This window comes from Triturus cristatus, chromosome 3_2 (genome assembly GCF_964204655.1).
Source record: "Triturus cristatus chromosome 3_2, aTriCri1.1, whole genome shotgun sequence".
In the NCBI taxonomy this organism is placed as follows: Eukaryota; Metazoa; Chordata; class Amphibia; order Caudata; family Salamandridae; genus Triturus; species Triturus cristatus.
The window spans coordinates 971,374,385-971,401,416 of NC_140584.1; the positions used below are offsets into that span (position 1 = coordinate 971,374,385).

Here is a 27,032-nt window from a genome sequence, read left to right on the forward strand (position 1 = left end):
AAAGAACATTCTTATGAACATTTGTTATTCTCTCTTAAAACTTTCGTTTGAATAAACTAACTGAAGATCACAGTCTTTAAAACACATAAGGCTTACTTCAGTGATTATCAGCAAAACAATACTTACCTTTTTGGCTCAATTTTGTACGAAACTGCGCAATTATATTACACCAGACTTTGCTATAGAGCAAGTAGGCAAAATATTTTGTAGATAAACTACAGTACATGATACAAAACTACTATACAGAATGGGTTAGAAATGCCTAAATATTAGTCTAGATCTGAAAAGAATCTAGAAAATAATTACAGCCAGCATTCACCTACTCCCCTTTTCCACCATAATTAGGAAAGATAATAGCTTATTCAAAGACCAAGCAGAAAAGTTTATGAAAATATGGCATTTTTCCAAGTCAAAAGCAGAATGTATAAAGCAAAATATTTTTCCAGATTGTTAATTGAAATGAAAGCTTTTTTGTGCCAGAATTAGTAGAATGATTGAATAGTGAAGATCTAACAGACTCAGGTGAAGATGTTTGGAATGCACAGCAAGAGGTTTTCTTTCTTTTTCGGTTGTTGCTTAGAAAGAAATGGCTTATAAAAAGTTCTGCAAACTTACTGATTTTTTGTTTTCCTTTTTTTCTTTTATGGTAGCTTTTTTCAGTAGAGAGTGCAAAGTTGCCTACAGAACAGAGATGGGTACAAACAAGTCACAGCACCAACTACACACAGCAACAACAAGAACACAATGTTGACTGATACAATCAATGACAGGTTAAAATGTAACAGAAAAATAACAAAAATGAAACAGATTCACTTTTGATAATGGTACTTTTGTGAATTTCTACTTCTACGTATAAAAATCTTTACACACAAAGCAGTTATGTAATGAATGCTTAAGGGATTGGATGGGTGACATCAATTCTACTATTTCTGGCTACAACATAAAATATTTGTTTGCAAAATAAGGCAGTTACTTTAAGGATCCAATTATAATTAACATTTTGGAATCTGTGAACTCAATAAACCCCACCAATTAGTAGATAAAGTAAGAATTAAGCAAAATGTTTATTTTAAAATGATATTCTATGGTGATTGAAAACACTAAAACAATATTTGACACCATAGAAAGCTAAAAGTAGACATAAGTTATTTTTATTAGCCATTTGTGTAGAAAAAAAAATTAAAGCACATAATACATTCTTTCCTAACAATAACAACATTAATTTGCAAGGTTATGTTTAGCTAATGCATTATCATTATACTAGTTAGAGAACATATATTTTAACATATAAAGCATTTCCACCATGCTTTCGAATTAAAGGGCTGTGGCTGCACCATTGTAACCTCCTTAAGAAAATGGAAAAAAATTATTCTATTCAATACACCTATATGCTACAGTACCAAAAAACTAAAGGGTCATTAAGCTGGTTAACTTAGCAAAATGAAAAACACAAGACTGAGGGATCTGGCTTAGAGACAGTAATGCAGCAACAATCGAGAGAGAGAGAACTCTGTTTATTTAGACCATAGTCTTTAAACACAAGTAAGATCTCATAAACAGTAAAATCATACAAAAAAAGATCGCATGAACAGATAAAACCACCTGATTCCTTAGAACTAATTTAGCTTAATACTTTGTTAAAAGGGGACCGGTAACCACCTTCTTCCCTGGTAGCATCAACATTTTCAATATTAAATACACAATTAAATAATTAAGTAACATTAAAAATTATTAATCGGCGGTATCGCTGATACTCTCATTAAAAGGGGATTCATTATCCACATCCTTCCTCATTAGCAGCAGTTGATTAAAACCATTGGATCTATAACTGTTCTTTAAGCCTTGTTGCTTATATACTCAGAATAAGGGATTTTAAGAATAGATAAAAGTTTCTACCCTTGCTTAAGTTTATCCCATACAAAACGATGTATGCCTTCCATGTAGCTTCCTAGCACAATAGCAATGTCAAGACTTATCATTTCTGTCAGTAACACAATGGCTTGGGCTCGTGACCTTATTCCATATTTTAAAAATACTGGGCGTAAAAACAATTTTCTCAATTCTAAAACTGTAAGGCAATCCAGCAATATATGCTGGATTCCAGATTTGGTCCCAAGGCCACATTTGCATAGTCCATCTGGGTGTAACATCTCTGACTTTATTATTCCCTCCATTAACCATGGGTTAATGCCAATTCGTATCCTTAGGATTTCGCACCCAAGTCCATGGTTTTGAAGCAACAATAGGCTAATACAAAGGTATTCATCGCTGCCGAGTATCCATAGTCTGTACACTACATTCCGGACTGGATATTGTAAATTCTTCTAGTGCACTGCAGAATTCAGCCTAGATGAGCCCAAAACGTGGGCCATTTTAGATTGAAAAGATTGAAAAGAAATACTGAATTAAAAAAAGGGTAGACTATACATAAGAAAAAGTAATTTAAAATTGGACCAAAATGCATTTTGTAGGTGGAGGGAGTATGTTGTCCCTTATAGGAGGAACCAGCCGCGGCCCGTGAAGGTAACAGAAGTGTGCCAGGTTCGGGAGAGGGCGGGGGGATGGGGATGGGGGTGGGGGGGGGGGATAGGCGAGATTCCGCCGGACAATGCCGAGGGAAAATTAATTATTTAATTTTCCCGCAAAATTGTCCCTCGAAATTCCTCCCACAGCCCCTCCCTCCCGCCCTCACCGTTGTTGCCTGCATGGACCGCGGCTGAGAGGAACCGTGCTGAAAGTCGGTAGGGATACAGTGGATGACCCTGAAATGTTACAAGACACATATCACATGAGCAGTGCTACATAGAGTGGAGTTGTAGGGTTCTTTAAAAGGTCATGCTATGGCAGAATTGGCTTTTCTGAAGATACTCCTGCAGTTTCCCCTACTGCTTGAAACTGGCCCTAGGTTACTGAAAAGTTAAGGTAGCCTTAAACCCATGCTGTTCTGCAGTGCATGTAATTAAGAGGAACTAGGAGGTAGAACGTTACAGAAAGACCTTGTTAGAGATCTGATATCTGCACTAATGAAGCAGACTTAAATGTTTCTACATGACAAACACAAGGTTTCATGCAGAATGTGCGCACACCAACTCTATAGAAATGCTCTGGAAAAGAGGGTACTTAAGCTCCCCTCAACTATGGGAGGATGGAGAGAGAAGAAAAGATTTCTTATCTTCATTAACAATATTTCTAGTGAATATTCACCTTCCACCAGATTCCTCTCCCGATGACTACTTGTTCAGGGTTTCAGAATGGGCTGCCAGACTTTTGGACCCCCAGCAATGGCTTCAGCCTGAACAGAGTTTACAGATGCAACATTTTGTACACAAATGGACATTCTAGCATCAGTTTCTAACATTGCTTTATCTCCTCAATGAGGTGTGCCGAGAGGAACAGAATGCCACATCAACAAGAAATGCAGCACAAAACACTTTTGTATAACCTGGAATCTTAATCATCGTTGCACTTGCTCATTTAGGAGGAGAGAGGGAGTTTATGTATCCAACAGAAATATTTCTACAAATGGTAATTAACTTTTTCTTATCAATACATTTTCCTGCAGATTCCTCACCTTCTGAATGAGTCCCTAAGTAGTACCTCTCTGAGAGGTGAGCCTGGAAAGTACTCGTTAACCAATGAAATCATGCAAGACAACCTGGGCAGTGTTCCTGTGACCATCACCGCATGAATTGGATGTGAGGCAGTAACACCTTGCGAAAATATTCAAGATTGACCACAAAATTACCTGTTTGATGTTGGTAACCGGCACTCCACTCCAACGAGCTGATGGCAGACAGCCATAAACCCAAGAGGGTCTTTCTTGGTCAGGTCAGAGCAGATTTTGATATAGAGGATGACCCAAAATCAAATGGTGAAATTAGTCACTAAGTTTGGTCATCGACCTTGTCTTTCTTGGCACCAGCAAAGCAAACAACTCGCTGATAATCTCATCTGTCCTGTTGTGTGCGGTCAATGTAGTAGGATACCACACTCCTGGGATCCAGTCAGTGCAGGTGTACCTCTTCCTTGGTTGAATGCTTACGAACGAAGAAAGTTGGAAGGGTGATACATGGGCAGTGTGAAAGGCCAAATGGGGAGGTTAGGAGATCCAACTTAACTAGATGGAACATTTTGAAGGGTGGGTGAACTGAAAGGACTTGAAATGCTTTGACCCTTCAATCTGAATTAATAGCCACAACCTTTTTCAGGGGTAGAATCTGAACAGCACAAATGTGAATTGGTTTGAATGGAGATATCATCAAGAAAGTGAAAACAAGATAAAAATACAACTAAGGCACAATAAATGGAGTGTGAGGGAGCAAGTAAAGTAAACCTTTTAGGAAATGTACCACTGACTTGAATAGGGGTGTTTTATCAGAAAGGCACATAGAGGCAGACAGAGCGGATGGATAGCTGTATAGCCACTGCCAGATCTAGCAGTGCAAAAGAAAAATGCAATCCTCAAGATATCTGGAAATTTGAAAGAATTGATACCGTACATCTCACACCTGTGCACTGATCTGTTTCAGTAGTCCATGTATATGGATTTGGTGACAGGCTTCGTGGTCGCCAAGATGAAGTGTGCAACCTTGTCAGGAAGGAAGGCAAAAAGGTTCTAGCTGGCATCACCCCATTTCTGTGCAAACAGCTGCATCAGCTGAGGATTGGGGTGGAGGACCCGAACACCTGATACAAGAGCAGATCTGGCTGCAAGGGAGAGGAAGCACTGGCTAAGTGCTGTGAGCCAACATATCGGTCTACCAGATCATCCTTCCTCAGTCTAGGCAGATCAGAATCAGATATGCTCTATCATTACAAACTTCCACAGGGCTTTTGAGAGAAGAGGGATTGGCTCAAATACATAAAGCAGGGTCCGGAACTAGTTGAACCAGTAGGTACCCTATTTAAATGATGTGTATGGTCCGAAGCCAAACACACTTCCTGTGCACTTGTGGTCTTCCAGAGACAATAGACCTGCTAAGGGGCAGTACGCCTATGCTGGAAAGATTCCTCGCTATTGCATCCAGTTCACAAGATTAAAAACTTCCCAACATAGGGTCCAGGACCATACACCGTCCTACCTACTGATCGAATGGATGGTGGTGGTGTTTTCCAAATTAATCTGAAAAATGCTCCCTGGGATGAAAGGTAGAAATGCCTCCAGGCCAGATGGACTGCACACAGCTTGAGTATTTTCATATGCAGAAGCTGCATCAACATTGAATAGAGGCAACTGTGCCATTCTGTTGCCCAGAATAACTCCTCAGCCAAGTGAGGAGGCATTCATGACCATCATAGCCTGAGTTCGTGGGGGTGAAAGGGAATCCCCTCCCCCCTGGCGGTGGGAAAGTCCCTTCATGAGTGCAAGTCTTGGAACACCAAGTGAAATAGCTATACTTGAGCCGAAATACCTGTAGGACTGGATCTCACCCCCCGTCAGACTCATCAAAATCATTGCGGGAATAGCCACAATCCTCTGTGGAAGAGGAAAGGGCTCCCTAAGGACTGTGATGAGAACTGTGGCAATACAATTCAGCCTATGTGTGCGAGAAAGGTGGGACTTTCAGATGCTGATGGTAAAGCTCATGTCATGAAGAAGAGTCACTGTTCACCAGAAATGTTTCTGGACAAGTTTCAGGGACTCTGCTTTCAGCAGTCGGACATCCAGGTAAGGAAACAAATTGATTCCTGACCAACACAGCTGCCATAGCCACCAGCTCAGCTGCCACGGCCACCAGTGTCATTGTAAAAACGTGAGGCACTATCTGTCTGACTGGTAGATGCGCAATATAAAAAGGTGGGGAGTGCTCTGTGAGCCTCAAGAAGCACCTGTAGGAGGATGAGGATTGGAATATGAAATATCCCCAGTTCAAGGCCAAGAGGACCTGGCCGAAGGATAGCATTTGAAGCAGTCTTGCTGGATGAACAGGTACAAAAGGTGGAGGTCTAGAAGAGGCATATAGCCTACATCCTTCTAGAGGATCAGGAAGTAACAGAAATAAAATCATGTGCACCCCTCTTTGAGAGGCACCTTTTTATGGCCTTCTTTTCTAGTAAGGCAAGGACCTCTGCCTCCAAGATCGACATTCAAGCATGCTCTGAAGGAGGGGAAATTCCTGGCAGGGAGTTTAGTACAGGAAGGAGAAAGCCCCAGCAGATCAGCTGGAAGATCCAAAAGGACACCATCCTTGCCTATCAATTGGTTACAAAATGGGAGAACCTTCCTCCTTTTTGAAGATGGTCCCAGAGGACAGTGGGGGCTGGATCTGCTGCCAACTTTTAAAAGATTAACACATTTTTTGAGGCATCTGAACAGCTTGAGAAGGCAGCCATTGAAAGGACTGCCCATCCCCAGAATAACCATAACATTTGCAATGTTGTTGGTGGAATTACGTTGCAGAGGAGGCCATGAGCAGGGCTTTGGCTGTAGCCCTCTGTTCTTGGAACAATCTAAGGTCAAATTGCTTTTTCTCCAAAGAGGCATTCTCCCTCAAAGGGCATGTCCGCAAGGGTAGCTTGAACATCCCCTAAAAATCCATGATAGCTGCGCCCAAGGACAGGGCCACGGTGTCCACAAAGTCAAAGCCAGATTTCAGTATTTGTTTAGCTGCATCAAGTCCATCACTCGCCAGGTATGAGAATTAATTATTTGTGTTCTTTGACAGGTTGAGTACAGTGAATGTTGCCAGTCCCCCTACAGCACTGCCACTGAGGCCCAGAAAAACACAGTTGGCATTAGCTGTGTCTAAAGCGACTGTCTATGCTGACTGGTGATCTGCTTATGTACAGCTGCAACCAAAAAGTGTTCTCCCTGACGGCCACTTAAGGGTATAGGGGAGTGTTGTTAAAAATTAGCAAAGACTCCAGGATTGCAATATTTTCATCAGTGTTCAACTTCACTACTACAGAAGGCAGAATCAGTTCCTAGGTCTCTGCCACGTTCCTAACAAATTCTGTGAAAGATATAACCTCCTCAAAAGCAAGGGTAGAAAATATCTCCAACTGGAAAAGTAAAAATAGGCCACTGGCATTTTGTAAATCCAAATACATGTTGTCATAAGAATTATAAAGAGACAGGATTTGATCCACAAACCTCTGTGAATCTGTAGACGTTATCCTCTACTGCCAAGACATCTGAATCCAAGCTAAAAACTTCTGCAGAAGGGCAACCATTTCAGCCCTAGGGAAAGCATTTGAGCCCTAAGCAGAGGTACCCCTGCTGGTTCATCATTGCAGATAGACCTGACTTCCTCAATTGCCACACAGATATTTTCATCTGTTTACTTACTGTTGGTGCCACAATTAACTGAGGTCAGCACTGCTAAAGGCCTCAAGTCAATGGGGACAGTGCCCTGGATAAGTTTGCCTTATGCTCGGAGGCCAAAGCCCATGAAAGCTATGTGTCAGACAACGTCTGGGTCAGAGAGCCAAAGCAGTAGGAACGGACCTCTTCGGGGAGTGGTCAAAAGGCTTGTGGTGCCTCCCTGGAAACCATTCAGCATAGCTAACTGGAAGGCCACAACCTCCATTTTGCAGGGTCACTTGAAAGACCAGGAAACTCCGGCCTAAACTCCTTAGCTACCTTGAAAAAAAAACCTGATGTTGAGGAAGAGTTGTGTTGGTGAAATGGCATCATGAAACCAAAAGGTCTCTTAAGCAGCAACGCTTCTTTGAAGAGGATTTCTCCTTCCTAGGGCACTATTTGTGTTCATGTGAAAATCCTAGTACAACATTTTCTAGAAAGACTTACATTTTGGAGAAGGAGTCCATTTGGGAACCTCTCTGTGGGTTTTAGCCAAAAACAAGTTGGCTTCCCACTTCTTGATGGCCTTTGGGTACACGAGGCGCAGGATGAGCACTGTGCCTTAACCCCAGTCACCATACACAATCATGAGGATCTCCTTGCTGCACAGTGTTCAAGGCTCAAAGTCGGAGGTTCATTGAGAATTTTGCTGGTGAGAACGCGAGAAAGACATCCAAGCCATTTTAATGAGGTATTACAAACATAGGTTGACCGCCCTAGCCATTAGGCCAACTCCTCTCCCCCAAGTAAGTTGTGTGTTGTCAATGAGTCGTCTTGCTCTTGAGACCGAGTAGGAGTTGAACCTTAACTAAATCCTACTGCTCAAAATGCAAATTATTTTCAAGTCTTCACGAGGAAGCACATGTGCGGTATCGAAGAGACATTCATCTAGACAAGGACTTAAAAAAAACACTCCTTTATCATTGGTTCCTCTTACTGTCCTTCAGAAAGTGTGGCTTTTCATTGGTAAATACACTTAGTAGTCCCTCCTTTTGTTACGCCCTGGAGGCTACCCCTGCAACACGAATGCTCACTATGGGCCATTTGGTTTCCTTCAGTGTACTACAGAGTCAAGCTCTCCAAGAGGAGAAGGTGCTAAATAAAAAGGTATGTGCCGTCCTGTAGTGGTATTTATTACAACAGCGCATACTACCCCTGACAAGGCAGCCTGTTTTGTGCAATACTGAGTGAGACTTAAGCATCTGCCTGCTCAAAAAGAGGGAATACCATAAAATGCTAGTTCTATAAAAGTAAAACATTTTGCATTTGGCAGCACACTTTCGCACAAGTTCACCAATGGCCGAGCCAGAATACAGAGAAGCTAAGTGGCCAAACGTCCAAGATGTCTTGGTTAGTCCAGACTTGTCAGAGGAAATTAGCATTTAGCACACCTATGAGCACCCACTCACTGTCAGAAGATCCCACCCACCTAGGAAGGCAGGGCATACAGAAGCAAAGTACCATGCCACAGGTGCCTGAATTGACGCGAGCCTTCTAGGAACATTCAGTGTGAAGAGCACCCATGACAATCCCAGAACACTCTACTAGTCTCTAATCAAAAATATGTTTGACTGATTCATTGGCTCAGCTGTGACCCTGCTAGCCGTAATTTATGGACCCTAAATTATAGAGGGATAGGAGCATCCACCCCTTGTTAAGGAGGTAGAGATGGAAGCATGAGTGGAAACATCTGCCGGTTAATTCAGTTCAGGTAATGCTGCTACCCGTTAATGCATTAACTATTTTAAACTGCATATGACTGAGGCAATGCAAAACGATGCTATGGATTTAAGTAGTTATGAGTTACTTAATCGCCCTGCTGTACCCAAACTAGGAATATACATCAAAATGCGAAAGGTTTTTTATATTTGTGCTATGTTGGCATCTTGTCAATATTCAAATTACATTAGGTCAAGGTCCCCTCGTGTCTGTTCATTGGAAGGACATTTTACTCATTGCTTAATTAAATAAAAGTGTTGCTAGATCTGGATTTGTTAAAATGACATGGGGTCTTCATTGTAAGAACTTTTTTGCATAGCGTGACAGCGATGCACGGAGCAATTTCTTTCCCCAACACTACTAATCAGGTAGAAGCAGAGTGTACGGAGCTCGTGGCGGATTACCAGAGCGAAGCCAGATTGTGATTTCTCTCTAGTTTTCAAATGTTATCTTTGTTCTAAAAAGAAAAAAACGTGTTGAATTATCACAGTAAACATGCTGAGTTAAAGTGAGGACTGACATTGAGGAAAACCTGATTGTTAGTTTTTCCTATTTTTCTCGAAGCCCCTCAACAAGGATGAACTGCATTGGTTGAGATTTCTGATAAACACTGAAGAAATTTGTTTAAAAAAAGAATCACAGTTTTTGTATTTGTAGTTTGCATCAGTAACTTTAGTCCCACCTAAAGGGACATCATGGCACTTTGACAAATGCAATTTATCAAAATAAGTCACAAGAGGGTGGGCTGATTAGTCAAGGGAATCCTACAGCTTTCAATGGTCTGCATCATCAGTTCTGCAGAATGTATTGTGCGGGCACGTGGAATGTGCGGTTGACAGCTGCATTTCTCTGAAGCGATTGACTCCAATCATGAATTGAAGCGCTTCCAAACATTCTTGTCCGCATGAGAAGCTAGTTGTTGGTAAGGGCACCTCTCTCATTTCTGGCCCATGTAGGTGTGAGTTGGTGGTTTTGTTAATATGCCGGTTACTCGTTTGAACACAGGTGCTTTCATTGGTGTGAAGGCTCAAGAAAATAAAGCCATGTGACGTCCACTCTTTTCTCTGACTTGTGTATGTGGATCTTTCATTTTGCAACCTGAGCAAAATTCTGCACGTTTTGAAGGAGTGATCAACTGATGTAATAAGGATACTGTGTTGGACTGCTTTTCGTACGGTATCATATTCATAATGATCTTGGCATAACGGGATGTTTAGTCTCCTGCTGGGGCTCTTTTATGGCCAATAAAGTACCATTTGGTTGAGTGAATGCACCAGTATACTGTACTTACCGTTGGAGTTTAAGCTATCTTTAGGGTGCCACCCTGGAGAATATTGAGTGAGAGATCCAGAAAATGAAAAATCGGATTTTAATTCAAAATGTAAGCTTTATCTCCCTTCTCCGTAGGCCACCAAAAGCAGAGACACCCAATTTTTCAAGAAACGTTAAACAATCCAAGTCCCAAAATGAAGTTTACCATACATGTTGGATTTCCCAAACTAATAATCGCATCTCCCTTAAGTACCAGCAGGCTTTACAAATAAAAATATGAGAAAACCTAAAGCATAAGATTGCACATAAGAATACATTTCCCAATAATTATACAATTTCCAATAAAAACAGACTTCCTGAAATAAATATCAGACCACTCAAAAAGGTTATCACCACAAAGGTAAATTGTACTCCAGTTTTGATGAGCACAGTACTATATGCAGCCACATCACCTTGATCTTTGGGGGTACTCATACTATGTGTAAACAAATCTCCCGAAGATCTAAAGTTACCTAAACAGGTTAAAGAATCAGATTTCTAAACACCACTTCTAAAGTAGAGATTAAGTTGTCCGCCTTATCTAATATCCAAATATTTATGCCCAACTGTGGCTGAATATAATCAAAACCATAGCCTTCAAATGACTTGTGCTATTAATCTAAAAACAAAACCACGAACGATACAATATGGTTGCTTTGAAATATTACTCTATACTCTCTTTGCTCAGTTAACTTTGCTGATTTATCGGTCAGTTTTCTTCTTTTGGTTTTCCTCCTTTATTCCAAAACAATTAAGCAATGCTTTTATATTTTAAGATGCACTGTACTGTATTTTAAAGTTATTTTAGTTAAAAAAATAAAAAATTAAACAAAACTTCAAAGCAGAGGCTGTCCAAGGTGCCACAGGGGAGCATGCCGCTTTACTCTAAAGACATGGCTTCGAAAATCACCTCCAGTCCTTACAAATTAAATAACATTCTTGAAGCCAAACCCACAATAGCACCAGTCAAAGGTATAGCTCATTTAGTGTGGAATCCTAATATATTGACTTCTCACTTCACAATGTACAAATTGTGAGCTTCTATCCCTTAGCCATGAGGGATTTGTGACTGCAATAAGCATAGCCAGAAAGAAGCACACCGCTAAATGATTAAAATACGTTGATGCATTTTTGGACCCACCCAACTCCCTTCCAGCCACATGGGGCAGTGGAACAAGATGTTGTAGCGCCAGTTTCGCTAAAAGTGGCCATATGTGTAAAAGCGAAACGCCCTAGAGGGGATGTAGATTCTGCTGGAACATTGCGTTGGGCATGGGAGGAATTGCGCAAGAGGGCAGGAATCCCGTTGCTCTATGCCCCCTCGCTTTCATTGGCACAAAACCCGATGTTGCCGTGTATTGAAGATGGCATTGGCAAACCCATAGAGAAGAAAATGCACCTTCATACATTTGCTGATCTCTTTCCAGACAACACATTCATGTCCCCTCCGGTGGCAAAAGGCGGCCAAACTGTACCCTTCTCAGAAGTTTTTGTATCACAAACTGCGAGCAGCATGCCTCGCACTTAGCGAGGACTTCCCGGCGGCCCCCACGACTTTCCCTGCTTTGGAGAGCGTGGTGGGCTCCCCATCCCCGCGCAAGTTGGTCACCTGTATATACAGTCAAATGCAGAACTCAGCACCAGTAGTCACACCTAAATCCCTCCAATATTGGAATGAGGACCTTCAATCTCCGCTGACTGAGGAACAGTGGAACTTTTGCTGCAGGCAGCTTACTGAGCTATCTCCCAACTATAGGTTACGGTTAATACATTTTAAATACTTGCACAGATTTTACAGGACACCTATCAGTCTGAAAAGGATGGGCTCAGGGAGAACGATGAATGCTGGAGAGGCAGATATTCCCCGGCCTCTTTTTTACACATAGCATGGTCCTGCCCGATTATCGAGAATTATTGGTCTCAGATTTTTACTTTGGTGAATCAGATTGTTGGGCGATCGGATACCCTATCCCCTGAACTTGGTATACTGGGGTATGTTAAGGATGCTCGACCCAAATTGCATGCGGAGAAAACCGCTGACGGCTTGTCAATCAGCCAATAAAGAATACACAGAAGGCCTAATCTCAGGGCCTACACGGCTTACCAACAGCCAAAACACAAGTAAAAAAAAACGCCGGACCAGCAGCCAACAGCACCAAAGTCCCAACAAAAGGACCTGAAGGCACATCAACCACACAGAACTGGAGCCACTCGCTACAAGGCCCCAGGAAAACAACGGAAGAACACCTCCCAAAACACAGACCGACTTACAGGTCACTGAGGGGGAGGGGGAGGAGGAGGAGGAGGAGGAGCACGAAGCCCCGCAAGAAACCTCTGAATGGCAGAATCCGCAGGGGCGTGGAACAAAAGAGTGCCATCAAAAGTAAGGTCCACCAACCGTTCCCTCACGTTCTCCGGGAACACACTATCCAGTAGCCAGGCATGTCGACCAAGAGCCACCGAAGAAGCCATAGTACAACCAAGCACCTCCGAAATGTCCAGAGCCAAGCGAAGAATAAAGGCCGCCAGCTCCTGGCCATACAACACATGGTGCCGCAGATCAACACAGGTACCCTCCTGAGAAGCGGCAGACATAAGGGACTCCGCCGAGTCCCACAAGCAAGAAGTGGCCCTTGCCAATACACAAAGAGTGTTAAGGGCCCGCAAAGCCGCACTGGGGAGGCGAAGATATTGCGCCCCCAGGAATCCAATCAGCGGGCCTCCCGTGACGGGGGAGACAACACCAATGGCTGGGAGGGAAAGGCAGTCTGTAAAAGAGGGCCCCTGATAGAGGGGTGAAGGGAAAGATAGACAGGATCATGTGGCGCAGGACGGTGGCGGTGGAGAAGTGGCTGGGGCACTGGGTCCCCCGTGGTGGGCCACCCCCAAGCCCCCAAAAGAGACGTGTGGAGCGAAGCCTCAAAGGGAAGAAGCAGCTCCCGACCACCAGAACCCTGATGGAGGACCTCCAGAAGATGATCCATGGGGAAATGGTCAGATGGATCGCCAATGCGCAAGATCCCCGCTGCCGTGGTAACTGCCCGCGTAAAGGCAGCACTGGCCTCCGCAGGTCCCCGCGGCGGGGAAAGCAGTTCCTCTGTGGGCGATGGCTGCAAGCTAAGGCAGTCCAACCGGAGGAAGGAAAGGCCAAGCCCGGAAAGGGGGACTGAGGAATGGGGAACCTGCAGTCCTTCTGGCGAAGACTGCGGGCGCGGCGAAGATCCGTCCTTGGAAGACGCCGGGGAAAAAGCCACGACGCAGCGGCCCGTCTCCGGAGAAGATGAAACCAAAAACCGCCGAACCTCTGGAGAAGAGGGGGCATCCGAATACGAATCTATGACCCGACGCCGGCCCGGCGCCATAGAGTTGTAGAGTCGTAGAGTACGCGACCGTTGTCAGGTCAACGTCGACCGGCACCGAAGGGGACGCTGGAACGACCTCTGCCACAACGCGCGGCGCAGGAGAAGGGAGCTGGGTCGGAGCCGGGGCAGCTAAGGAACAGCACCAAAAAGGCGTCGACTCGCCCTCCGACGAGGCAGCCGCCGCGTGGAGGGACGAGGGGGGCCCGGGGACACGCCTGAACCCTAGCCGGCCCCAGCGGCGCCACCAGGGCCAGCAGCCGCTGACGCCTGGGCGGCATCACCTCGGACAAGGCTGCTGCCTGCCCAGAGGACCAAGGGGAACTCGAAGACACGTCCCGAGCCCCGGCAACCTGCCGCGACACCACAGGGACCCCCACGGGGGTTTGTGGTACGGCAGCACCACATCCTCCGAACCTGTCGGCGCCAGAGCCGCAAAGGTCCCCGCACGCGGCAAGGGGTCCGCAGACGTCCCAGGAAGAGAAGGAGGAGAAGGAAGAGCCAAAGAGGCCTGCAAGGTCGCCGCATAGGCCTCCATCTGGGCTCTGGTCGCCCCCGCGTCGAGGAACTGCGGATAGGGTGGCGACGCGCGGGACCGCACCACCCGTGGAGAACCCACGCCTCCTATAGGCCGGGGACCGGGCTTCGGGGACAAACTGCGACACTTACCAACAGGTGAGCTACGCCCTTGCGGCCTGGGAGAAGGACGATGTCAGAGACGGATGCCGCGGTTCTTGAAGCCATCCGCGGGGGACGGACGCGACGCCGACCTGGACATGCGTGCCGAAAGGAGCTTCATCCAGCGCTCCCGCCGGGACTTCGGCTTCATGTGCTGACACGCCTCACAGTCTGTGGAGTCATGGTGCTCCCCCAAACACCACATGCAGATGGGGTGAGGATCCGTCACCGACATCTGGCATGCGTAAGACGAGCCCCTCTTAAAGCCCGAAGGCATTCGCACACTGTTCTCAAGAAAATAGCCTAAAAGCGGAAAAAAGAAGGCCTGAAACAGGCCAGGGGCAAGATCCGGATCCGAGTTGCACGCGGAAAAGAAGAAAACTGACGTCAGCGTGCCGGGGTGGGGTTTATGTGACCTCGCTGACATCATGGCGAAGGACGTCAGGGCGGAGTCGCGTGGTACCGCCCCCCGGCGCGCAGAGATGCTGGGCAAGAAAGTTTTCTGGGTCCAGTCTCACGCCTGGGGATAATTCTACGTTAAGGAATCTGGGGCAAGTAGTCTCTATCAGATTTATATGTCTCAGACAGTATAATTCTAATTCATCCTATAGTTTAGTAAATGATTCACACCCGTTCAAAAAGGCCACCATGATTTTGATCGCTTTTGATTAACATACACAAGCGTCATTACTTGATCACCACCTTTCAGTTAGTCATTCAAGGTTGTCGGAGTTGAACTTAGCAGTAAAAAAGACAGAGGACTACCCAATCTGTGGATAAGTGTTCACAAAAATGAGGCATGAACAAATCTATTATTATTTCGACAACATTGATATGCACTCACTTTGTTTTTCCTTTTTAATTCTGCATGTTTTTCCATCTCTGGTCATGGGTTCACAACAATTTAATATCTACATTTTAAAAGCAATTATATTGCTACACTTGCATGGTCTTGTTTTTTTACAATTAGTCCTAGGCACTGGAACACCTAAGTTTGTACAATGCTCAAGTTTCCCTATCACACTTTCTACTTCTATTTTTTCTACTGATTTGTCTTTCTACTGTTTACTTTTCATCTATCCTTCCAACACATCAGAACAACAAGGCATTTTATAGTGCTAAAAAAACAACAAAAAAACACTATTTTGGTTTAATATTTCCAATGGGCATATGCCTCACAAGGCTAATGTGATTTTGCACTCTTTAAACCCCTTTTTACATGGGTCAAAGTTTTTATCAGGTTCAGTCAGCAAGATGACACAGTGTATACATTGTTTTTCGGTTGAGTTATGTTTGGTTTCAAATTTTGCATTTGAATGTAAGATATACTGCCGTTGACGGACTACACATCCAAAATGCATTGGACATTTCACAACTGTATTTGAAGATTATGATGCATCATGTTCCTCAAATATAATTGGAATATATTCCTTCTTGTAATACAAGTTTTCCACAGAGTGCTAAATAAACACGGAGCTCCAATAAACTAAAAGAGGATTAATACTGACCATAAGACAATTTTGAAAGACTCAGTCTTTACTGTACAGTACGACCTGGGATTACATTGTCAATTTGCAATGATTATCGATACACAAAACAAAGAAAGGTAATTTTTTTTTAATTAGAAAAGGCCATCATGTTTTAAATACATATTCTAGACTGCAATTTACCAAAAAGGGCAGTTGTGTGTACATATTTAGAGCTAAGTTATCAATGTATTTCTATTTAGTACAATAAGAGTAAGTTGATTGGCAATATTGTCCAAAAATTGCTTTTTCTGTAATGTATAATGTATAAAGAAATTATGCAAGAAATTATGTTGCTTCTCTGAAGGAGATGTGGCTGTGATTTGTGCAAGAAAGGAAACAACCAAAAACATTTCAGGATCTCTGTCAAAGAAGGCACTTTTTTGGGGGAGTACAGCAAGCATGTTTTCATGTTTAAAATATTTTGTTGTTAGTTAAAAAATCCTATTTACATCTTTGCGACCAGTACACATGTTGCAATAAATGAATACTGTTGAGCTTTGAAATTATTGGGGTAACCCCTTTGTAAGATCCTCAATTACCTAATTGGATTCAGCAGCAACATATCAACGCAAGGAACAGTTTAAAATTGCTCTTAAATGCTCCTGTAGGCACTATTGTTCTTTATCACTGAAACTGAACTAGGCACACGTAATTTTGAGTTGGAACTCAGGTTTCCTCGAATTCTCAGCTTTTACTTTGAATATACTATCTTTATGTGCAAAACACAATATCAGATCTATGTTTTATTCTGAATAAGTCTAAAATTCCATTAACATCCAATAATGAGACTGAAAAATTGATCAAGGTTGACCCATTATGCATTCCATATAATTAGGTCATCTGTATACTACTATCACAACATGCCATGTCTACAATATCCATGCGACGGTGCAACATCCACACAGGGATGGGCGGGTGGAGTACCACGTCATCGCCCAGTTCCAATAAAACAAAATTCCCATCAAACATAAGGAAGATGCTTTGAAACAGGATATAGTTATGCTATTAATTATTTCAGTATAAATGATGTAATGAGTGGAGAAAATTCTAAAAAGAAAACAAAAAAGCATGCAAGTATCTTTAATCCCTTTAGATGTTTCATACTTAATATGGACACAAAACCTATTCTTGTCACAGTACTTTCTGGAAATTACAATGTTTGCTAATTGTATACTTCATAAACAAAAAAAACTAAGTGCATTTGCATGCACACATTTATATAGTATGACAGGTGCTTCATTAACTTTGAATCGGATCTTCCTGGTTGGCTGATCAGTGGTTTGTTGCAGGTATTTTGGGATGTCTATTTTCAAACGCCACTATTCAGTCCATGGAACCCTTTTTGACATCACAACATTATTACTGTGGCATGTTCCACTTTAAATTCTATCACTGTAACTGCAACAAGCAAATCCAAAATGTTAACATGCCAGTTTCTAAAACCAGTGAAGTAAGTTAAGTGAGAACTGTGCTACAAAATTGATATTTAACACAGAAAAAACTTTTACCCTAGATTAACAAATAGATAGGAGTATGAAATATCATAAACGATGCACTGTCAGGAGTCAAATCATATAAAATAGGCCCCATATTGGTCACTGAGAATTGATCCTACTATTGCCAAATTGTATTCTAGCAGTAAATGGTGACACACCATAACTGTAGGAGCACAAAATAGGATTAAGAACGTTTAGTTAGGGAATTTCCCAATAAAAGTAAGTACTGAATAAGCATAGGGTTATTAAGGCTTACTTCAAGAACTGAAGCACAAGTTACTACTTGTGTAACGATATATCTGTAAGCGACATTAGTTAGTGATAGATTCCTTACCTTAGAATATCCCCAGGCGTCAGACTGGATCCGGATATTTTTTTTCGGTAGCAGTACCCCTGCGCGTCGGTAGGTGGCGTCGTGCGGCTCCGCATCCCTCGCTGGCGACGAATGCGCCGAGATGACGTCACGGAGGCTACTAGGCGCCACCCATGTGCGCTGACGTCAGTTCTGTACATGACTTTACGCGCCAGGAACGCAGAGCCATGTAAGTAACCGACCACTGGTGCCATGAAACTAGGGCCCTGAAAGGGATGACCTTAACCCTAAAACCAGTTCGCAGAACGGGGAGGGTGGGTGGGGCGGTAAGGAATCTATCACTAACTAATGTCTCTTACAGATAGATCCTTACACAAGTAGTAACTTGTGCATCTGAAAGAGACACGTTAGTGATAAGATTCCTTATCTTAGAATAGATACCCCAGCAATACCAACCCCAGTGGTGGGTCTGCGAATAGATTACACCAGAAAGTCACGAATAACAGAACGGCTAAAGAAGCCGTCTCTCCGGACTTGACTGTCAAGGCAGTAATGCTTGGCAAACGTGTGCAGCGAGGTCCACCGTAGCTGCCTGACAAATATCCTGCAAGGGAACGCCACGTCCCAAGGCAGTAGTGGCTGCCGTTGCCCTGGTAGAATGGGCACGCAGCCCCATAGGACGCTCCTTCTTAGCCAACGAGTAACATGCTTCGATGCACAGAACGACCCACCGAGAGATTGTCCGTTTGTGCACAGCCCGACCTTTTTTGGGCCCACGTAGCCAACAAAGAGCTGGTCATCCCCCCCGGAACTGCTGTGTGCGCTTCAGACAGAACGAGAGCGCACATTTTGGGTCCAGACGGTGGAGCTTTCTTCCTCTTTCGAGGGATGCGGAGGCAGAAAGTAGGTGGGCAAGGTGATGGTCTGCCCGTTGTGGAAGGGCGTGACAACCTTTGGCAAAAAAGCACCTTGTCCGGATGAACAGAAAGGAAAGGAGGTTTAGAAGAAAGGGCGTGGAGCTCACTCACTCTTCTGGCAGAGGTGATAGCTACCAGGAAAGCCGTCTTGAGCGTGAGAATACGTAAAGGACAGGTATGAAGGGGCTCAAAGAGAACGCACATCAGATAGGTCAAGACAAGATTTAAGTCCCATTGAGGCATTACGAAAGGCACGGTGGGAAACGTGTGCGAACGGTCTTTCAGGAAACGGTTAACAACCGGAGACTTAAAGAGAGAAGGCTGATCTGGAAGTCTTAGAAAGGCGGAGATGGTCGAAAGATAACCTTTGACAGTGCCCAGAGCAGAGCCATGCTGGGCCAAGGATAGTAGGAACAGAAGGACCTCAGAAACGGGGGCAGAAAGGGGATCCACAGACTTCGCCGTGCACCACGACACAAATTTGTTCCACCGACAGGCGTACACCGTCTTAGTGGATGGACGCCTGGCTGCCAGAATGACATCACAGACTGCAGGAGGAAGATCGAAAGCTGTCAACTGTTGCCGCTCAAACTCCAAGCATGGAGGTGGAGGCTGGACAGGTTCGGGTGGAGGACCGTCCCCTGCTGCTGCGACAGAAGATCATCCCGAAGAGACAGACGGATCGGGGGATCGATTGCCATGCTGAGTAGCTCGGGATACCAGTATCTTCGTGCCCAGTCCGGAGCCACAAGGATGACTTGGACACGGTCTCGCCGAATCTTCTTCAGCACTCTGGGCAGAAGTGGTATAGGCGGCAAGGGGTACAACAGACCGTAACTCCACTTGCGTCGCAATGCGTCGCCGAGCGAGTGCCGCCTTGGAAGTTCCAACGCGCAGAACTGATGACATTGCGCGTTCTCTTCGGTGACGTATAGTTCTAACCAAGGCTCTCCCCACTGTAGAAAGAGACCTTGCGCCACGTCAGAGTGCAGACGCCAGTCGTGATCCATCAAGCACAGGCGGCTGAGTTCGTCCGCCCTGGCGTTCAGAGAACCTGTCAGGTGTTGAACCGCCAAGGTAATGCCTTGATGTTCCAGCCATGTCCAGAGGCGCAGAGCCTCCTGACACAGGGTCCACGACCCCACCCCGCCCTGTTTGTTGCAATATCATACTGCACCACACTTCCCCGGACAGAGGGAAGGAATGCCTTCAGTGCAAGTCAGATCACCCGCAGCTCCAAATGTTGATATGGAGCCGGGACTCCGCTGGAGACCTGAGGTCTCTGATCTCCGCCTCTCCGAAGTGGCCTCCCCATCCCAGGAGGGACGCATCCGTCACCACTGTGTGCTCCGGTTGGGGAAGGGAGAGGGATCTGCCATTGACCCAATTGCAATTCGTGAGCCACCACTGCAATTGTTGTGCAGTGCCCTCCGAGACCTGGACATGATCGGACAGGCTGCCCTGATGCTGTGCCCACTGGAACTTCAGGTCCCACTGCACAGCCCACATATACTATCTGTCATGTTGCACTAGCAGGAGGCCATCAGGCCCAGGAGCCGGAGGGTCATTCTGACTGAAACATGGGATAGAGGCTGAAAGATCGGAATCATAGCCTGAATATCCTGGACTCGCTGCTCGGAAGGATAAACCCAAAACCGAGCCGAATCCAGAACCGCTACTATGAAGAGGAGCTGCTGAGAGGGACTCAGGTGTGACTTTGGTACGTTGATGGAGAACCCCAGCAAAAGCAGGAGATCGGCCGTAGTCTGAAGGTGGGAGACGACTGTCTGGGGCTAGCCCGCCTTCAACAACCAGTCGTCGAGGTAAGGGAAGACTGACACCCCTGACCTGCGCAGATGAGCTGCGACCACCGCCATCACTTTCGTGAACACCCGAGGGGCGCTGGTAAGGCCGAAGGGGTGCACGGCAAATTGAAAATGCTCCTGGATGACCGTGAACTGCAGGTAACGCCGGTGGGCCGGCAGGACGGGAATGTGAAAATATGCGTCCTGCAAGTCCAACGCTACCATCCAGTCTCCAGGGTCGAGGGCAGCCAAGACCTGATCCAGAGTCAGCATTTTGAACTTCTCCTTCCGGAGGAAGCAGTTGACGTTCCGGAGGTCCAAGATGTGACGCAGACTCCCCTTTGTCCTTCTTGGGGACCAGAAAGTAGTGGGAATAACAACCACTCCCTACTTCCGGCCCCAGAACGCACTCAATGGCCCCCTTGGCCAAGTGGGTCGTAACTTCCTGCAAAGAGTCGCCAAGTGATCCCCCGACATGTGGTGGTACTGAGCTGGCATGGCTTAAGGGGTGGACTGAAAGGGAAGGGAGTAACCCTTGCGGACGATCTGCGGGACCCACGTGTCCTATGAGATAGCGTGCCAGTGGAGGAGGTGATGGCGGATTCTGCCACCCACTGGCGTGGGGTGCTCCACAAAGCTCGGATTAGGAAGGTTTGGAGGTAGATGCAGCGGGGGCGGAGGTGGACTGACCTCCACACTGATTCACAGACCGGCCCCTGCGGAAGCCGCGTCCGTGCTGAGGCTGGTTCTGCACAGGCTTGCTGAAGGAACGCGCCTGGGCGCCCCTGCCGTTGCCACGAAAGGAACGAAAACCAGGAGTGGCTGGGCTTTTCGTGGAAAGACCTAAGGACTTGGCCGTAGTCCGCGAGTCCTTAAAACACTCCAGCGCACTGTCGACCTTAACGGCAAACAGGCGGGTGCCATCAAAGGGCATGTCCATGAGTGAGCTTTGTACATCTAGCGAGAACCCAAAAGATCTCAACCAGGCGTGGCGCCGAAGCGCTACAATCGTAGAAATGGCTCTACCTAATGAGTCTGCGGTGTCCAAACCACACCGAATGGCGAACTTAGCTGCATCCTTACCCTCGGCAACAGCTTGAGACAGCACAGCTTGGGCCTCTTCAGGACACTGAGGCAACACCTGTGCAACGGCATCCCACACCGCGTGGGAATAGCGGCCCAAGAGGCATGCGGTGTTCATTAACCACAGAGAACAACCGCTTGCCGAACTGCTCCAGCTTCTTAGAGTCCTTATCCGGAGGAGCCGTGGGAAAGGCACTCTGGGACGTCGAAGCTTGGATGACCAGGCTCTCGGGCGTAGGATGAGTGCTCAGAAAGGCAGGGTCAACCGGCGCCGGGCGATGACGCCTGGCGACATTCTTATCCACCGGGGCCCCTGTGGCTGGCCACGACCAAGTACCCTCAAGACGTCTGTGAGGGCGTCGTTAAATGGCAGCAGGGGCTATGACCACGTGGACCCCGTCTGGAGCACCTCAATGAGGAGATTAGTCTTCAGGGCCACTGTAGGGAGATCAAGGTGGAGGACCTCCGCGGCCCGACGAAGCACCATCGTGTATGAGGCACCCTCCTCCATGGTAGGCGGAGGAGAGGCAAACCCCGGGTCAGAGGAGAGATTGAGGCCGCCGGCCTCCTCTAACTCATTCACCCAGTCCTGCTTGGAGTCATACTGACGAGCAAGCGGGTCCTCGGACCCCTACCAGTCATCCTCTACCTCTGCCGCATGCGGGACAGGCTGCAGTGGCAGGGCAGGGACCGGGGAAGGAACAAACTGAGCCGGGAAAAGCGGCGGACGGGGCCGAACCGGCGCCGTGTCCCTGTGCGTATCCCAGGTAGGGACAAAAGTGTCCGAGAACCAGGGCAGGGGCGGGACAAATGGTACCCACTGCAGCACCAAAGGCGGAGCTGAGGGCGGTGCTGGGGCCGGAGCCGACAGCGCGGGATCCAGCGGTGCCAAAGCCGCCGGCGCCCGACAGGATCTGGACACGGGACAACGGTGCCCAAGGGCGCACCGGCGGGAGCCCGAGGCCTAAACAGACCGTCCATGGTGGCAAGAAATTCTTGCACCTGAGCGGGAGTAGCCGACGGACCCGGGTAAGGTGGGTAGGCCACGGGACTCCCAGGCTCTGAAGGAGTCGCAGGGGCAGAACCCCTGTCCCCCTCGTCCACATCCGGGGAGCGACGGGGGGACGTCGGAGAGCGACAACGCTTCTTAGACTTCTTTTTGTTTCGTCTCTTACCCGAATCCGAGGGTGAAGACTTGGAGCCAGAGGAGCGATGATGGTGGCCCCGCGAGCGTTTCCTGGAGCGGCCCCTGGACAGCGAACGGCGCGGGGATGAGTGCCGGACCTAAAACAGCTTCCGGCGCCGCTCCCTCAAGGTCTTCGGGGCCATGGCCCAACAGTCCATGCAGGTCCGGGAGACGTGGTCGCTCTCCAGGCAGTAGAGACAGATGTCGTGGGGGTCCACCACCGACATATTGCACCGGCAGGCCCCACAAGACTTTAACCCAGGCATCCCTACGACACCAAACTCAAATTTACAGGAGACAAAATTCTCAAAAATTTAGTCAAAAAGTGACTAAGGGAGAGGAGCCTAGCGCGCAACCAAGATGGCCGCGTAGGTGCGAGGCTCCCGAGGACCTCCGCGACCTCCTGAATTAATCCTGGCGATATCCTGTCCTTGTTGAGGGGACTGTGTTGGGGAACCGGAGCTGAGGCGCCACCCGTTTTTTGGGCTCGAATCGGACCCCGAACGCCGGTGGGAGCATCGATCGAAGGTTGCGGCCTTCTCCTCGCCGGCCCCCCGGATTGGAGTAGTGGGGCGATCCGGGGACAAAGTGAATAACAGCGGCGAGCGGGGCTGGGCGACTGGCATACCCCGCACTTTCACTTTCGCTTTTGCGCCCTCCTAGCTCTCAGCCGGGTCGGGCTGCGGAGCGGGGTGCGGTGGCCTTGTCCAGGAGCCCGGCTGACCCGCCGGCGGTGGGTTGACCCGCGGTTCGGTGGTCGCCCCTGCCCCCCCCCTGGCACCCGTGACTGGTATAGCGGCCCGTTTGGGGAGCTTGGCACGACTGTGGAAGAGCCAGCATGTCCACCAAACAAGATGGCGACCGGGCGAAGGTGAAGACGACCCGCCGTGGCACGGCGCACCAGGCCAACAGTATGGACCGCTACACGCTTCAGAAGGGTTCTCCGGAGACATCGAGTGCATCCCCGGTGGGCCCGACGGAGGCATCTGCTCATCCAGGGGATCTGACCCTCCGGGACGTCATGGGCGCCATCGCAGAGATGAAGGCCTCGGTGGACCAGCGTTTCGACACCTTAGCGCAAAAAATAGACTCGGTCCTTGTGGATGTGAGCCTTGTGAGGGCAGACTTGTCCAAAACAAACGACCGAGTCGACTCCCTGGCCCATACCACGACGAGCCTCACGACAGACGTGGTGGCCCTCCAGAAGGAGGTGCGCCGGCTTGGCCAGGCGAGCGCCCTGATGGACCGGCGATTGGAGGACTCCGAGGGTCGGGCCCGGAGGAATAATGTCCGTCTTGTGGGGGTCCCGGAGGGACGAGAGGCGGAGGCGGCGGATCTCTTCGTGGAAGATTTGATCCTGACCCATCTCCAGCCCCGGGGGCTGAGTAAGCTTTTTGCGGTGGAGCGTGCTCACCGGGTCCCCGGGGGCAGACCTAAGACTGGTGCCCCGCCGCGGCCGCTCATTGCCCGGATTTTTAATTTTCGGGACAGAGACGCTATCCTCCAGGCCTCCAGGCAACAGGGACCGGTCAAGCTTGACAACATGGAGATACATTTCTACCCTGACTTTACTCCGGCGGTCCAGAAGCAGCGACAGAGCTTTCTTGGGGTTAAACGTCGCCTAAGGGACCTGAACCTCAAGTACTCAATGCTCTTTCCAGCCAAGCTGAGGGTAGAGGTGGATGGTCGCACGCACTTCTTTGACCGGCCCGAGGCGGCTGGGGTCTGGCTGGACACTCTGCCTGGAGATCGGGGCCGGGGGGGCGGGGGGGGCGCGGCTGGCGAGGAGGGCCCGCCGGATCAGAATTGAGGGGTGACTGAATAGGCCTTGCTCTGGACGTTGTTCCTTCACCATTTATTGATTGCGTATGTTCCCCTCCTATGGAGGTTGCGTGGGGTCTGTTGGGGGCTTCCCTCCTCCTCTGGGGGACTAGTTAGTATTTAGCTATGGGGCGACAGGCACACTGCACTTTGGGGGGGCTGTCTGGGCTCATGCAGGGGTGCAGGGAGTGGGGAGTTCTGTTGGGACCGGGGGGTGGGGGGGGGTGTGTTGTTTGTTAGCACCGCAGGGCAAACCCGCTACTATGTTGTTGTTATTAAGATGCTCGATGGGGGACGACTGATTGATTCGACGTATGATGGGGGGTAGGGATTTGACTGTGTTGTCATGGAATGTTAACGGCCTGGGGGATAGGATTAAGCGTGGTGTGGTCCTGCAGTACTTAAAACGTATTTCACCAGATGTTGTCTTCCTGCAGGAGACGCACCTTATAGGTAACTCCTTTCATGCAATGAATCGGCGGGGATATCGTTTGGTGGCACATTCCGGCTTCACCTCGGGCTCGCGGGGGGTGGGTATTATGATCAAGAACTCGCTCCCGTTGGAGATTGATGAGGTGCGCCATGACGAGAGGGGACGCTACACGGTTTTGGTGGGAAGAATGGAGGGTAGAGTGTTTGTCTTTATATCCGTGTACGTCCCGCCTGGGTTACAAGTCACCACATTCGCGGACCTGGGGCGCCTCCTTCTGGACCTTCCGAGTGGCCTGCTGGTGGTTGGAGGGGACTTTAATGCGGTAGCCTCTGGGTCTATGGATCGCCATCCCCCTAGGGACCTCCCCCGAGCACAGGCGTGGCTGCCCGGCCTTCTGGACACGCTGGGCCTGGTGGATTGCTGGCGATTAAAGCATCCCGAATTGCTACAGTACACCTTCCACTCGGGTGCCCATGGTAGCCTCTCGCGGCTTGATTACATCCTTGTCCCGGCGGCCCATGCAGGGAGGGTGGGGGAGGTGCGCCATCTAGCACGGGGTATCTCAGACCACTCCCCATTGTTGTTGCATTTCGATGTCTTCCCGAGGGGGGATGGCAGGGTGGCCCCAATCAATGCATGGTATTTGCGTGACCCCACCATTCGTGCCGACTTGATCAAATCCTTACAACGATATTTCGACGAGAATGTGGGGTCGGTCTCTTCCGCCATCTCCCTTTGGGAGGCTTTCAAGGTAGTCCTTAGAGGGGAGGCCCTCTCCTTTATCTCCCATGCCCGGCGGCTCGAGCGGGAGGAGGTGACCCGGGTAGAGGCCGAGATTGCAGAACTGGAGGGTGACCTGGGGAGCGGGGTAACAGACGCCAAGTTGCATGTTCTACACCTAAAGCAGGCGGCCTATCGGGCCCTCGTCACGGAGGCGGCCAGGGGCCTCAGTAGAGAGCAGCAGGGGCGATTGTATGATGTGGGTGATAAGGCTGGCAAATTGATTGCGTGGTTGGATAAGAGGGAGAGAGCGAGCCGCGTGGTGCCTGTGATTGAGAGTATTGATGGTGCGTGTGTCACCGAGCCGGAAGCCATTGTCTCCTGCTTCGCGGATTATTTCCGCGAAGTCTACTCCCCGGTTTCCCCCTGCTCGGAGGAAGATTCCCATGCCCTGCTTCGGGACATCGCACTGCCCTCCCTAACGGTGGAGGACAGGGATTCGCTTGACGCCCCTCCCACCTCGGACGAAATTGCCTTGGCTATTCGCTCGGTTGCATCCGGCAAGGCCATGGGCCCCAATGGTATTCCCATCGAGCTCTACAAGCTACGCCCGGATGTGTTGGCGCCCCACCTGCGCGCGATGTTCCTGGCGGCCCACTCGCAGGGTTCCCTTCCGCCGGACCAGCGCCTGGCCACAATTGTGGTGATTCACAAGGAGGGGAAGCCCCGTGAACGGGTCACATCCTATAGGCCGATTTCGCTTTTGAACGCGGAGCCCAAAATCCTTGCCAAGGTGTTGGCCAACCGGTTGGTTGGCGTGGTGGGCGACCTGGTCCACCAAGACCAATCTGGCTTTATACCGCACCGCAACACGGCGCTCAATCTGCGGCGCTTGCACGGGGTGCTCGCGCGTGTCCCATTTGTGCGGGAGCCGGCCATCTTGGCATCCTTGGACGCCACCGTGGCGTTTGATACGCTTGAATGGCCATACATCTGGGCGATGCTGGCGAAATTCGGGTTCGGCCCGGGTTTCATTAGCTGGGTCAAATTGCTATATTCGGGCCCATTGGCGCAGGTGGTAGTGAATGGGCGAGTCTCGGCCCCATTCGCGCTGGGGAGGGGTACGCGACAGGGTTGCCCCCTGTCGCCTCTCCTGTTTGCCCTGGCCCTGGAGCCCCTGGCGGAGTGGCTACGGTGGCACCCTTCTATCCGTGGTCTCCGCTGGACCCCCGAGCATGAGGACCGTGTGTCCCTCTACGCTGACGACATCCTTCTGTATCTCGCCTCCCCGCGTAAATCACTGATCGTCCTGGTTGATGTTTTGCGCTCATTCGGTCGCAACTCGGGCCTGGTCATCAA

At 48.5% G+C, this 27,032-nt stretch overlaps 1 protein-coding gene across 12 annotated transcripts in view; it reads right to left on the reverse strand.

The window, feature by feature from the left end:
* Positions 1–27,032, reverse strand: part of NF1 (neurofibromin 1) — a 1,956,660-nt gene that overhangs the window by 955,544 nt on the left and 974,084 nt on the right. For 9 of the 12 annotated variants that reach the window (XM_085649550.1, XM_085649547.1, XM_085649544.1 and 6 more), the window contains exon 30: positions 616–678. The exons of the other annotated variants lie outside the window; for them this stretch is intronic. In XM_085649550.1, coding sequence (XP_085505676.1) covers positions 616–678 — 63 coding nt within the window. The remainder of the gene's footprint in view (positions 1–615; positions 679–27,032) is intronic. 12 annotated transcript variants of the gene reach the window in all.